This window comes from Prionailurus viverrinus, chromosome C2, assembly GCF_022837055.1.
Source record: "Prionailurus viverrinus isolate Anna chromosome C2, UM_Priviv_1.0, whole genome shotgun sequence".
Lineage (NCBI taxonomy): Eukaryota > Metazoa > Chordata > Mammalia > Carnivora > Felidae > Prionailurus > Prionailurus viverrinus.
Genome location: NC_062569.1, coordinates 49,717,699 through 49,731,135, shown reverse-complemented (window position 1 = coordinate 49,731,135; position 13,437 = coordinate 49,717,699). Strand labels below are relative to the sequence as shown.

The window sequence follows — 13,437 nt, the reverse complement described above, 5'->3', positions numbered from 1 at the left end:
TGCTCAGGGGGAGGTCAAGTTGGAGATAGATATTTGTGTGTATAACCCTTCTATGTAAAGAGGTGGTGTGCAATGGGAGAAGTTGGTGGGGACAAGCCAGAGAGAAGATTTAGAGCTACACAGAACCCCTGTTTTATCAGCTACTAGCTTTGTAACTTTGGGCATATTATCCAACTTCACTGTACTTCTTATTTGTAAAATGGGATTTTAACCGTACTTCTCTCTGAGGGTGGTTGTATATACTAAATAAGAGTATATGGAATGCACTTAGCATAATCCTTGGAGATAGTTGCCTACCAAATAGGGTGACCATATACCTCAACTCGTATGGGACAGCCCTGCTTCATACCTGTTGTCCCAGCGTAATTGTTAAAAGTGCCTCATTTCACTCTTAAAAGGGTTCTGTTTTGGACAATAAATAATGGTCCCATGACCAGTAGATGGGCTATTAGAAGCAGAAAGGAGCTCTGAGATTAGTTGATCCATTCTTTTCCCATTTCACAGGTAAGAAAACTGAGGTCAAGAGAAAGGGCTTGCCAGAGGACATTTATCTACTTAGTGTCAGAACTGGGTCTCCTAACTTGGAAAGAGGTGTTACTTTTAATGACCTTCTCTGGCTACCTTCTTAACTCCAGGGTTTTTGAACATTTAATGATCAGCTTCAATAGATCTTGAAAGGCAGTCAGTATACATTAACCAGTCAAATGAAATTACCCTGTAATCCCCCTATCCCACTGCTCTAGCATTTTCTGAACTGTCTCTTTCCCCAACCAAGTCTTAATCTTTCCTCCTCCCCACCCCAAATTACATCTTTGACTAGTCTCTATGGATATATGTCAGTGCCTCCCTGGCCTTTTGATTTTAAGTAGTTTTGCTCACCCACATTTACTCCATTTATGTGGTTATCTCTGTTTCTTCTCTGTTTAGCCAGAGCCCTAGGAGGATGGGGCCTGCCTATCTGTCCTTATATCATGTCATTAGCTGTGAACCAGCTAATACATATTTTTAGGGATGACGATTGAAAAAGAGTCTAAACCCTTTTCCCAGGGTGTCCTTTCTTTCCCCTAATGAGGCTTGAGCAAGGAGATCTCTAGCCTGGAAAATTAACCCACATGAGGCTACAATACCTCTTCCAAATGCTCACCACAGAGGGAATTAATTTCAGTGAACAGATAAGCTCTGCTGTGGTTTACTTAAACAAACAAAACCAATCTTATTATCTAATAGATGTGCTTGGATTTTATTTATTTTTAGTGTTTTAAAATCCCAAATAGCAGTATTCAATCAGTGTGATTATTATTTTTTCTCATTCAACAGAATTTAGCTCTTAACGACTTGGCCATTTTTCAAAATTAAATCTACCTTTTAACTGAAGATGATTTATCCCCACTCAGGGCATTTCAAAAGAATATACCTTGTGCTGTAGAGAGCCTTGCGAACAGGCTCTGGAGGGACCTGCACAGCTGGGCGTTACTGAGAGGCCTTCGACACCAGTTTGGGGAAGTTGTTGGCAGTTACTGTCTCCTGGTTGGTGCCCAGACCTCTCCATGCCAGTGTCTCCCTTTCTTGAGGCAGATCCCACAACCTTTGCAGTAGTGAAGGTGTGGAACAGCAACAAATGAACAAGACCTGTTTGCTCTCCCTAAGGCAGAGAGGGTTCCCCCGCCATTCCACCAGAACTAAGGAAAAAAAAAGAGGGAGGAAGAGAAATAGTCATATTATGTTTTATTTACTCAGCATCCAGACGTGAAGGAAAATGGAAAGAAATCACATGGACGATCCCTCATGACCAACTTTGGAAAACATAAGGTATGAATTAAGAGCGACAAATGTGCATGATTCAGTTAATTTCAAGAAACTAGAGAGTAACAGGACAGTATCATCGCGACTTTGGGATAACTGAAGATTTCTTAAATAGGACTCCAGAAAGGAAAAGATTAATAAGCCACTTTAAAATTTAAGAGCTTCTGTTCATTAAAAGTATCAAGAAGCGAAGAGCATACTGGTAAGAGTATTTTCAATATATATATCCAACAAAGGACTTGTATCTTGAATATATAAAGAATTCTTATAAATCAATAAAAAGATCCCATAGTTTTGTTTTATTTTGTTTTGTTTTGTTTTTAAGTGTTTTGAGTGGGCTTTCACAAAAGATTTCCAAATGGCTAATATGGAAAAGGTGGTCACCCTTATCAATCCTCTGGGAAATGCAAATTAAAATGGTGATGAGATTTCCTACATATCCATCACAATAGCAGATATAAAATGATTGACAGCACTAAGGGTTAGTGGAGATGCTGAGCAACTTGAACTTTATACACTGCCAATGGGAGTGTGCATTTGTGCAACTACCTCACACTATTTCACAGTATCTACTAATGCTGTATTGTGCACCATGTCTTATCAGTTCCATTGTTGTGTTTCAGCCTCATGACATATACCTAATATTTATAGTGACATTATTTGTAATAGAATAAACAGGAAACAGTTCAAATGTTTGTCAACAACAGAATGTATAAAAATTGTGATATATTCACATAAGGGAATATTTTTCAGCAATGAAAACGACACAATTACAACTTTTTGCAATAAAATCTTTATAAACATGACATTGAACAAAAGAAGCCAGATCCAATGTAGTACATACAGTTTGATACCATTTATATGAAGTTTAAAAACAGGCAAAAAAGATCAATGAGGTCAAAGTCAGGATAGTAGTTACCTTTAGGGAGAAGGTAATGACTGAACGGGAGAGTCAGAAGGCTTTTGGACAGCTAATCCTCATTTGGATGATAGCACTTTGTGGAAAGTCATCATGCTGTGTACTTAAGATTGTATTTTTCTAAATGTGTACTATACTTCAATAAAAAGGTAAAATGTGTTATACAAGAAATCAATTATTGAATGGTAAACTTTATGCATGAGGTTTCTGTAAGGCTATTTCCTTACTTTAAGTAGTGTTGTATCTGGAGTTTCCTGCTCCATCAATAGGATAATTTATTAAAAGGTTGGACAAGGTAGTCATTATAATAAAAAATTAAAAACAACCAAAATGTTCATCCATAAAGACTTATTCAGTCCATGATTCATTCACAGAACGAATAATTATACAGCCATTGAAAGATGATCACTCTGAAGAGCTCAGCATGCAAAACATTGAATAAAGGAGTAAGGTCAAAAACTGATTATGTAGTACGTTAACTTTAATAAGATGTCACATCTATATAGAAAGAAAACATATCCTCATTTTTCCAAATACTAGGCCATTGGTGATTCATTACTTATTTCTACATTTTACATTTTATATTTAAAAATGAACTTTGGGGCGCCTGGGTGTCTCAGTCCGTTAAGCATCCGACTTTGGCTCAGGTCGTGATCTCGCAGTTCGTGGGTTTGAATCCTGTGTCAGGCTCTGTGCTGACAGCTCAGAGCCTGGAACCTGTTTCGGATTCTATGACTCCCTCTCTCTCTCTGTCCCTCCCCTGTTCACACTCTGTCTCCGTCTCTCAAAAAATAAATAAATGTTAGAAAATTTTTTAAAAAATGAACTTTAAAAAGACAGATCTATTATTATAATACCTCAAGTTACTGACGATCTGTAGAATTGGAGAAAATTTCATTTCTGATTACAACTACTCATTTGAATTAAAATCATTTTCCAAAGTAAATCTTTCATGGAATATTTTAGCTGCTATAGAATTAAAATTTATTATATCTCAAATCATATGAATGAATGTTCATAAGACTACATACAGCTTATCTTAATAAACAGGATTTTATTATTTATATTGAAAGCTAACATTATGTAGCTGACACAGTGACTTTCCACCTATCTCATTCAATCATCACAATAATTCTTTAAAATTGTTGTTACTGTTCTGTCCTTTTAAAAAACACAATAGGAAGCTGGAGAGGTTAGCCAGCTTGGTGATAGGCCAAGCTGGAACATGAAATCATCAGATGCTAGGGTTCCCACACTGTGCTCCCTGAGGTTCTCAAAACATCAGTAACACCTGAGAAGAATCCAGATTAAATTGGCGCCTTGTTATCAGTGCAATAGACCTGAGTGTGTTTGTGCCAGCTTGGGGTTTTATTTGTTGAGTAAGAGAAAATCTGGAGAGTGATATGGCCCCATGGTAACGCGGGGGTGGGCTCCCTTTTCCTTCCTAAGCTGCAGTCCTCAGATATCCAGGGAACTCATCTAAAGGTCTTACTTTTGTTTGTGGAAGGCGTAGTTTTGGTGGCAAGGTTTTCTGCAATTAGAGGTTCCCTCCCCATCTTTTGTTTTTCTGTTACGTATTGATAAATATTGGGGTTATCACTAATGTGTTGGGATGAAACTGCATCATTCCAAAAAGGCTTTTTTTCTGATAGCCTTTAGTCCTACAGCCTTTCAGCCTAAATCCTGTGGGTAATAATTTTCATCCTTTTGCTAGAAATTAAAATGGACCACAATCTCAAAAGTGCAGTTTGATTTAGGCAGTTTGTTTGAATGCATGCTGATCAAAAGCAGGAAAAAGTTATTCGTGAAAAAAAATTACTACTGTCTTTTTTTAATCAAATTTGCCTTTTTTGAGTCAGCAGGAGTAGTAAGTTTCCTAAATAAGAGGATATTTTATCCCCTTACAGTCATTTAAATAGATGTGACAACTCTGACCCTTCCATTCATGGAGACCTTCAATGCATGACTAAGAAAATCTTTCTAAAATCTACAGCTTATGTGGCTTAGAAGTCAGCCTTAAAGCATGAAACCCTCAGTTTTGCCTTAATATTCTAATATGATTATGACCATAGGCATGTTTGTTATTGATAGTAAGGCAAGCTGCAATATTTGGTTAATTTGTTTTCTTCCAGGTAATTGTCCTTTTTGTATATATTATAATGCCGAGTCCATTCTCCATACGTTGTAAATGTACCTGATGCAGTGAGTTTGTTGTTAAGTTTACTGTGATTTTTCCGGCAGAAAACCACAAAATCACGGTCTAAGTCTTATAGTACTGATGATGAGGAAGACACACAGCAGAATTCTGGCAAGGAAACTGGCCAGCTGTACAGGTAAGAATGTCCACGTTTTTTGCTCAGACTCCTAGAGCCTCTCCACCCCCATCAGCTTGGCTTCGTTATATGTATCTAGAGAATCAAGTCACATGGTCAAGTGCTCAGTGCAGCAGGACATGTGAAGATCAACTGGGTATGAGATAATAAGACATGTAAGGGACTTACACTGTGCCTGACACTCTTCCCAAGCAGTAGCTATAGAGAAGAGAGAGGGGCCACATGAGCTAGTACAGGGAGCTCTCCTAGGTGACTAAAGGAGAAGATGGGTCATGAGCACATGTTAAGAGCCAGGCATCTAAGATCAGCCAGACTTGAAACTCTTGCTCCTTCAACATTAACATGGGGCAAGTTAGGCTTCTCATATGTATCTATTTCTTAGGCTCATTGTAAAGATTAAAGGAAGTAAACTACTTAGCCCAATAATCCCTATTCCAATGAACTAAGCACTCAAAAATATTAGCTACTTTTTTTTATTGTTGCCAATAGAATTTCATATGAGTAAGATGATTTTCTGGCAGTTTGTGTATACAGTAGAGTCACAGAGGAATGTAAATTTTATCATAGATAAGTGCACACACACACACCTGTGTCTTTATTGAAAGACTGAAATTAAATGAAATTAAGAGCATGTAGGAATGGATGACATTTAGTGCTCAATTAAATTTTATATTTAGCTTCACTTTGACGGAATGTTCATACATAAGAGAGTAACTAGTGAGGGCAGAGAGGATGTGTGTGGTTCCTACCCTTAGGATACAGAAAATTGAACACATATAAAAGTGATGGGATCACCTTCCAGGAGACCTCTGCTGTGAATGTTCTCAAATAGAAGTCCAGGTTCTCCTGCCAAAGTGGAGGAGATGTCCAGTGAACTCTGGTGTTCCTCACTAGCTGGGTAACAATGGCAATCAAGCCCTTCATGACAGAACTCACAAATACATAAGAGGACCCTGTGATTCTCAGATGAGCATTGAATAAAACCACATGAGTTAGGGTGTTGTGATGGAAAGAGAGCTGAACTAGGAATCAAACTTGGGTCCTAATCCTGGCTCCATTAGGAGCTGGTAGGGAAGGTTGAGTAACCAAAAGCCCGAACGTCTTCCAGCTCTACAATGACATTTAGTCCTGGGTGTGTATTTCACAGGTTGGGTCGCCGAAGGAAAACCATGAAGCTCTGCCGAGAGCTCTCTGACTTGGTGGTATATACAAACTCTGTGGCAGCCCAAGACATTGTGGATGATGGTAAGGACTGAGTTTTTCTTCTAGGATAAATTCTTGACCTTTCTTTGTCAACTGTTTGTTAATCATCAGCACACGTTTCTGGAACTGTGTAGAATCCAACGTAAGTGTCAGGAAACTGACTGCCAGTATAATGCTTAGTTCACCAGGAGGAGTATATTGATTACTGTGGTTGCCTGATTGGCTGGAGCTAGAGAAATTTCCTTCAGGGCCGAGGAGGACTTCATTATTCTGCAAAGACAAATGCATTACAGCAAGGTGTTGCCCAAGGCGTGAACTATGGAGACCTGACCTAGTTTGGTGGCCAGGTAACAGATGGACGTTCCTAATGTGAATGACCAGAAGAAAGAAGAAATTAATTGGCTAAAATAGCACCTCAAAAAGCCCCACATTTTCTCATTGGAAGTTTTTACTTTGATGAAAATTATTTATTTATTTATTTTTAAATGTTTATTTTTGAGAGAGTGAGAGAGCGAGAGCACCCCAGATAGAGTGGGGAAGGGGCAGAGAGAGAGAGAGAGAGAGAGAGAGAGAGAGAGAGAGAGAGAATCCCAGAGTGCAGAGCCTGATGTGGGGCTTTGAACTCATGAACTGTGAGATCATGACCTGAGTAGAAATCAAGAGTCAGACACTTAACTGACTGAGCCACCCAGGCACCCCAACTTTGATGAAAATAATTTCATGCACAAATTGAAGTTTTAGCAGAGAGAGCAGGGATTTCAGAAGGACGGACTTTTCACTGTTTTTCACCTATTATTTGCCTTGTGTTGAGTTGAGAAATCCTAGTCACAGGTGTTCTTACCCTGGACTTTTCTGCTCTTCTTTCCTTTACCCTCTTCCCTTCTCATTTCTGTTTTGTTCAGTTACTGAATATGCTTATAGAAATGAAGTACAGTCATGTGGCTTTTCAATCTAATTTTAATTTTAGTGGAATGAAATGTAAATTAAAAATCTCTCATTTTCCCAACAAGTCTTAGTGAAGGAAAAATGACATTTTGGTGAGTCTTCTGTCCATTACAAACCTCCAGGATTCTTCCCTCAGATCTGTCTTTTTTGTTTTTCCCATTCCACAAGTGTATCTTTTTCTGTGTACAGATTTTCTTACCTTTTGTGTTGATTCCTTCTTCAAATGGTGACAATAAAAAAAAAGTAATTTCACATGAGGGAACATGAGAAACTGTGGTTTTCTTAGCAAGTGAACAACGCATCCTTATAATAACCACCCATAGCTAGAAAATAAACTCAGTGAGTGGTTTAATGGTGTTACAGGTGTATTTGGTTTAGAGGAATATAATTTCTTTTCTTAATTTTTAAAAAGTTTTTATTTATTTATTTTTGAGAGAGAGAAAGAGAGAGACCAAGGGAGGGGCCAAGAGAGAGGGACAGAGAGAGAATCCCAAGCAGGCTCTGCATTGTCAACACAGTGCCCGATGCAGGGCTCGAACTCACAAACTATGAGATCATGACCTGAGACGAAACCAAGAATTGGACACTTAATCGACTGAGCCACCCAGGTGCCCCTAGAGGAATATAATTTCTTTTTTTTTTAATGTTTTCAACGTTTTTTATTTATTTATTTTTGGGACAGAGAGAGACAGAGCATGAACAAGGGAGGGGCAGAGAGAGAGGGAGACACAGAATCAGAAACAGGCTCCAGGCTCCGAGCCATCAGCCCAGAGCCCGACGCGGGGCTCGAACTCACGGACCACGAGATCTTGACCTGGCTGAAGTCGGACGCTTAACCGACTGCGCCACCCAGGCGCCCCTAATTTCTAATAAATACTTTAAGTAATCATAATTCTCTTAGCTTAATGGAAAATAATATTGAGTACTCTTTAGCTCTTGAAGTTAGGAGTTTTTGTTGTGTGTGTGTGTGTGTGGCCACAAAATGAGCATTAAATAATGAATGCATGTCTTATCCCAATGCAAAGCAACTCAAATCTATTCATATGCTAATTTATATGTGCCTAATTAGTAAGGTCATCTTAATGATAATGTGTACATATTTATGTGGAGAGACATAGAAAACAGTGGTACTGATTATAGCGTTTCTGCATCTGAATGTGGCTTGTCAAAAAGAGCGTATTTCTTCCTATCTTGTTTAAAGCATTGCTCATCAAAATCTGCAGAAGAGGGGCGCCTGGGTGGCGCAGTCGGTTAAGCGTCCGACTTCAGCCAGGTCACGATCTCACGGTCCGTGAGTTCGAGCCCCGCGTCGGGCTCTGGGCTGATGGCTCAGAGCCTGGAGCCTGTTTCGGATCCTGTGTCTCCCTCTCTCTCTGCCCCTCCCCCGTTCATGCTCTGTCTCTCTCTGTCCCAAAAATAAAAATAAAAACGTTGAAAAAAAAATCTGCAGAAGATTATTTTTAGTATGCTTGACATATGTAAACTTTGTTAATCAGTATGTCAATAAAATATATGTGATAAGGAAAGAGTCTATATGAGGGAAATCATCTAATTAAAAACTGCAATGTTCTTATTTCTTTGCCTCTATCTTGTATACATGATCATCCCAAGTTCCATCTCTGGAGTGTAACTGGCAGTCATTTGGCCAGCATTTAATATCTAAGGGTATACAATCCTGAGGACAACAGGGACCCTGGGAAACTGTGTGCTCCATTGAACATGCAGTGCGGGTATGGTTCTGGCCCAGCTCGCCCAGCAAGACTCTGTAGTTCAGCTCCTTGGCTATATGAGCTGTGTCCCTCAGTCTGGGTTCCAACATATTTAGCTTGTCAGAGTAAACACTGAAGTGGGAATGAGGCTCTGGGCAAGTTTGGTTCTTTATTTAGGCTGGCTTCTTTCAGAACACATATGGCTGGTCATTTTGGAGGTAGGGTGTGGATGTTTGGTGAAGGGGTAGGAGTAGTAGGGGCATTATAGACATGGGATTGGGAGGAAAGGGTAGGAAATTGAATGCTTGGTGGGACGTTACCTCCATCATGACCCTCAAGTTGGCAGCCACCTTGGCCCTGGATTGACACCTCCTGATGATAGTCAGGAAACGTTAATATAGGCTTCCTGTTCTTTTTCCTCCCTTTATATTTCTCATTGTATGTATGGAGGGTGGATGATCGTTCCTGTTTCTGAGACTTTATTTTTTTATAATGCTCTTTACAAATCTTCCTCCACTATTACTCCTACTCATAATTCTATCTAAGTTAACATTAAAACTCATTTTTTTCTTTTTTGGAATTGGCCTTTTATTTTCTTGGACCCTGAATGCTATCCGTTAATATGTGTTTCACATGAATGTTTTGTAGATGAATGCCTTCAATGAATGTCTCCCTGTGGTCAGGAATAAGTTTCATAGTTTTATTTATCCATGACTGTCTATATCTTTGGCAAAGATACTCTGTTGGACTCATGCCCCTAAAAAGCAATTTTTGTGCCAGCCCTCATCATACTAGCCAGATAGACATGAATTAGTGACATGTTTTGAATTCCTGGGAGAACAGGGGACTCAGAAACATGCAGTTATGCCAGCCAGACGTGCACCTCTGATTTGGCCTCAAAATGGCTAAAGAGTCCTCAAAATGGCTAAAGAATGGGGCTTTATGGATCTTTCTTGGTTAGAAGCTACTGCTACTCTGGTTGAATTCACTCTTTTGCTTTGCATTTTATTATGGGTATAATCTGACATAGGTAAAAGTCCTTGGTGACTGGTGTTTTCTTGGCAGGGGCTCTCACTTTTCTTTTTCCTTTATTAAAAACTGCCAGGAACCACAGGGAATGTGTTATCATTTAGCGAAACAAGAGCACATCAGGTGGTTCAGCAGAAATCGGAGCAGTTCATGATTTATAACCAAAAGCAGCTCACGAGGATTTACCCCTCTGCCTACCGCATTGATTCCAGTAACTTCAACCCTCTGCCGTACTGGAACGCAGGCTGCCAGCTAGGTGCGTATGCCTTGGGAAGAAGCGGTTCTCCGTTATGTCCTGACTCTATGCTGCTGTCTTGCCTAATTCTCTCAAACTTTGAACTTGCACAGTGGCACTGAACTACCAGTCTGAAGGGCGAATGATGCAGTTAAATCGAGCCAAATTCAAGACAAATGGCAATTGTGGCTATGTCCTCAAACCCCAGCAAATGTGCAAAGGTGTGTGTTCATTTCATGGTTGTCTCTCTGAATGCAGGTAACCTTATTGAAGGAACTCTCTACAAAATGTGATACATCAGTGTTCTCCAACATGATTCTTCTAAAAAAATTTTGATACTGATTTACTTTTGAGAGAGAGAGAGAGAGAGCATGTGGGGAGGGGCAGAGAGAGAGAGAGAGGGAAACAGGATCGGAAGCAGGGTCTGCACTGACAAAGAAAGCCTGATGTGGGGCTCGAATCTGTGAACCATGAGATCATCACCTGAGCCGAAGGCATCCACTTAACCGACTGAGCCACCCAGGTGCCCCTGCAACATGATTTTTAAAAAAATAGATAGGTTAAGGTATTGGCATGCAAATTGTCACAACTGTTTAATGTTTGGGTAGCATGGTGTTTAGAATGTTCTCTTGTGAGGTTTTTTATGTTCAGGGGGACGTGGATAGCCATGGATCATTATCTGAAACCCAGTGTCCCAGTGTGATACTCCCTGGGCATCACTTATAAAATTGTGCTGCCTTCTAAGGTCTGAGCCCTGTCTTTCAGAAACTCTGTGAGTATAAGTGAGTCTGAAACCTGCTAGCAAAATTAAAATACCACCTGAAACAATTGTATCAAGCCCTTTTAGTCTTTGTTAGCGCTAACAAAAAAGAAAAGATAATTTAGCGTTAGATCAAGAAACACTTCTTTTTGGCTCTGCTCATTAAAATTCTTTTAAAAATTTCCAAATTGGCTTTTTAACAATTCAGGTAAAAAAGCGTTGACAGATGTGCCTTCTGGATTTTATGCTTTGCATGTTTTCTTACTCTTCTATTTACTCAGTTTCAGGTCTTCTTTCCGTTTGTTATATTCACTGTCTATACCTATGATAGTTTAAGTTAGGGGATTATTCACATCTGACATAACTGCTCTTCTTCTCTACACTATTGGCATTCCAATAACATGCTTCTCTTCCCTCATGCCATGATTGATAATTGCATCACAGATGTTTCAAATTGGCCCATTCTTTTGCCTTTGGGAGCATGGATTCTAGCAAAAACCACAGCTATAGAAATGCCAGCTGGCATTGCCTTCGGTCAAAAGCCACACTGATAGTTATGTGATCATTTCTTTTCTCTAAAAAACACTGTAGTAATTCAGCATTTGTCGTTTCTTTGTTCTACATGCTTAAACTCTGTGTGTGTGTGTGTGTGTGTGTGTGTGTGTGTGTGTGTTTTCCCATGCTACCAGCCTCAGATTTTAACCTCTACTTTATTTGGCTTAGGTACTTTCAACCCTTTCTCTGGTGATCCACTTCCTGCCAACCCCAAAAAGCAGCTCATCCTGAAAGTGATCAGCGGACAGCAACTCCCCAAACCTCCAGACTCCATGTTTGGAGACCGAGGCGAGGTAAGCCACATGTATGAACATGTTAATTACGTGATTACTTTATTATGTTTATATTGTATCTGAAATATCTTCAGAATTCTCTGTCTCTCTCACTCTCTCTATGTGTGTATGTGTATGTGTTCACAAATGAGCACTGACCTCAGCTCATCAGATATCAACTGACTTATTGGCAAAGCACACATGGTTCCTTCTGGAATGCAGTGTACCTTCTATTTTGGAGGCATGCTCATGTCCTTCTTCTCAGAGAAGGTCTATCACCCCAGGCTCTTTGCCTGGATCTTGAATGTTGACCGGGGACACCACACAGCTCTGGTGTTGGGTTCCACCATAAGCTCTTTGTTGCAAATTTCAGCTGACCCATGATACCCTGCGGCCATCCACCTCACCTTGTCAACCTTCGTTCCCATTCTCCACAGTGGCCATTTCCAGCCTTCTCTCTCCTCGAACCTGTGTTCTCATCACTTCCTTCTCATCTTCAACAGATGGCACCGTGTCCTACTTCTCAGAAAGTAGGAGCTTCATATGGGACCATTTGTTCCATCTCCGTTGCCTCCAGCCTAATCCACACCACCGTTGTCTCTTGTCAGTTCTGCTGTGGTAACCTCCCAGCTGACTGGTCTCCCTATGGCCATTCTGTCCTCTAAGCAGCGGGAGTAATTGGGCAGTGTCAGAATATGTATCCTTACCTCTCCTTTCCTTCTTTCTCTTCTTCACTGTCTGCAAAAATGAGGACTCACTTCTTACTTTTTCTCTCAAACTTTTTATTTTGAAAATTTTTAAACCTCAGAAAAGTTGGAATAGTAAAATTAATGCCACATCTCCAGCACCTAGATTCACTTATAAAATTACAAAATTTGTTACATTTCCTTTCTCTCTCTTTCATGTGTAAATGTATTTATATATGTGTGCATAAGTATATTTTATGTGTGTGTGTGTATATATATATATATATATATATACACACACACATACACACAAGTGCAAATACACACATTTGCATTTCTTTGCAGTCATTTGAGAATAAATTGTTGGCATTATGACCTTTGACCCCTAAATACATACCATCTTCAGCATTTATCTCCTAAAAATAAGAACGTTCTCCTGTATAGCCATAATAAAAGCATGACTGTTAACATTCATGCAATAATATTATCTAATATAAAATCAATATTCAGTTTTCTCCAGTTATCCCCAAATTGTCCTTATGTCCTTTTTTTTCTTTATGTATTCAGGATCCAATCAAGGATCACATATTGCTTTTAATTGTTATTTCTCTCTGGCCCCCCTTTTTTTTTTTTTAAACAACAACAACATTTTTAAATGTTTGTTTATTTTTGAGAGACAGAGAGAGGCAGAGCATGAAGGGGCGGGGGGGATCAGAGAGAGAGGGAGACACAGAATCCGAAGCAGGCTCCAGGCTCTGAGCTGTCAGCACAGAGCCCAATGTGGGGCTTGAATTCACGAACCGTGAGATCATAACCTGAGCTGAAGTCGGAGGCTTAACTGACTGAGACACCCAGGTGCCCCTCTCTGGTCCTTTTAAATTCTACAGCAGTCCTCCAGCTTTCTTGTTTTGTTTTCATGATATCGACATTTTACAAAATGCCCAAGTCAGTTATTTTTAGAATGTCCTTCAATTTGAATTTAATGTCC

At 39.7% G+C, this 13,437-nt stretch overlaps 1 protein-coding gene across 1 annotated transcript in view; it reads left to right on the top strand.

Annotated features, from left to right (window-relative positions):
* The window catches only part of PLCH1 (phospholipase C eta 1), a 191,200-nt gene that overhangs the window by 164,187 nt on the left and 13,576 nt on the right, over nucleotides 1-13,437 (top strand). The window contains exons 13-18 of the mRNA XM_047876576.1: nucleotides 1,738-1,809; nucleotides 4,964-5,055; nucleotides 6,203-6,300; nucleotides 10,018-10,197; nucleotides 10,290-10,397; nucleotides 11,660-11,784. Coding sequence (XP_047732532.1) covers nucleotides 1,738-1,809; nucleotides 4,964-5,055; nucleotides 6,203-6,300; nucleotides 10,018-10,197; nucleotides 10,290-10,397; nucleotides 11,660-11,784 — 675 coding nt within the window. The remainder of the gene's footprint in view (nucleotides 1-1,737; nucleotides 1,810-4,963; nucleotides 5,056-6,202; nucleotides 6,301-10,017; nucleotides 10,198-10,289; nucleotides 10,398-11,659; nucleotides 11,785-13,437) is intronic.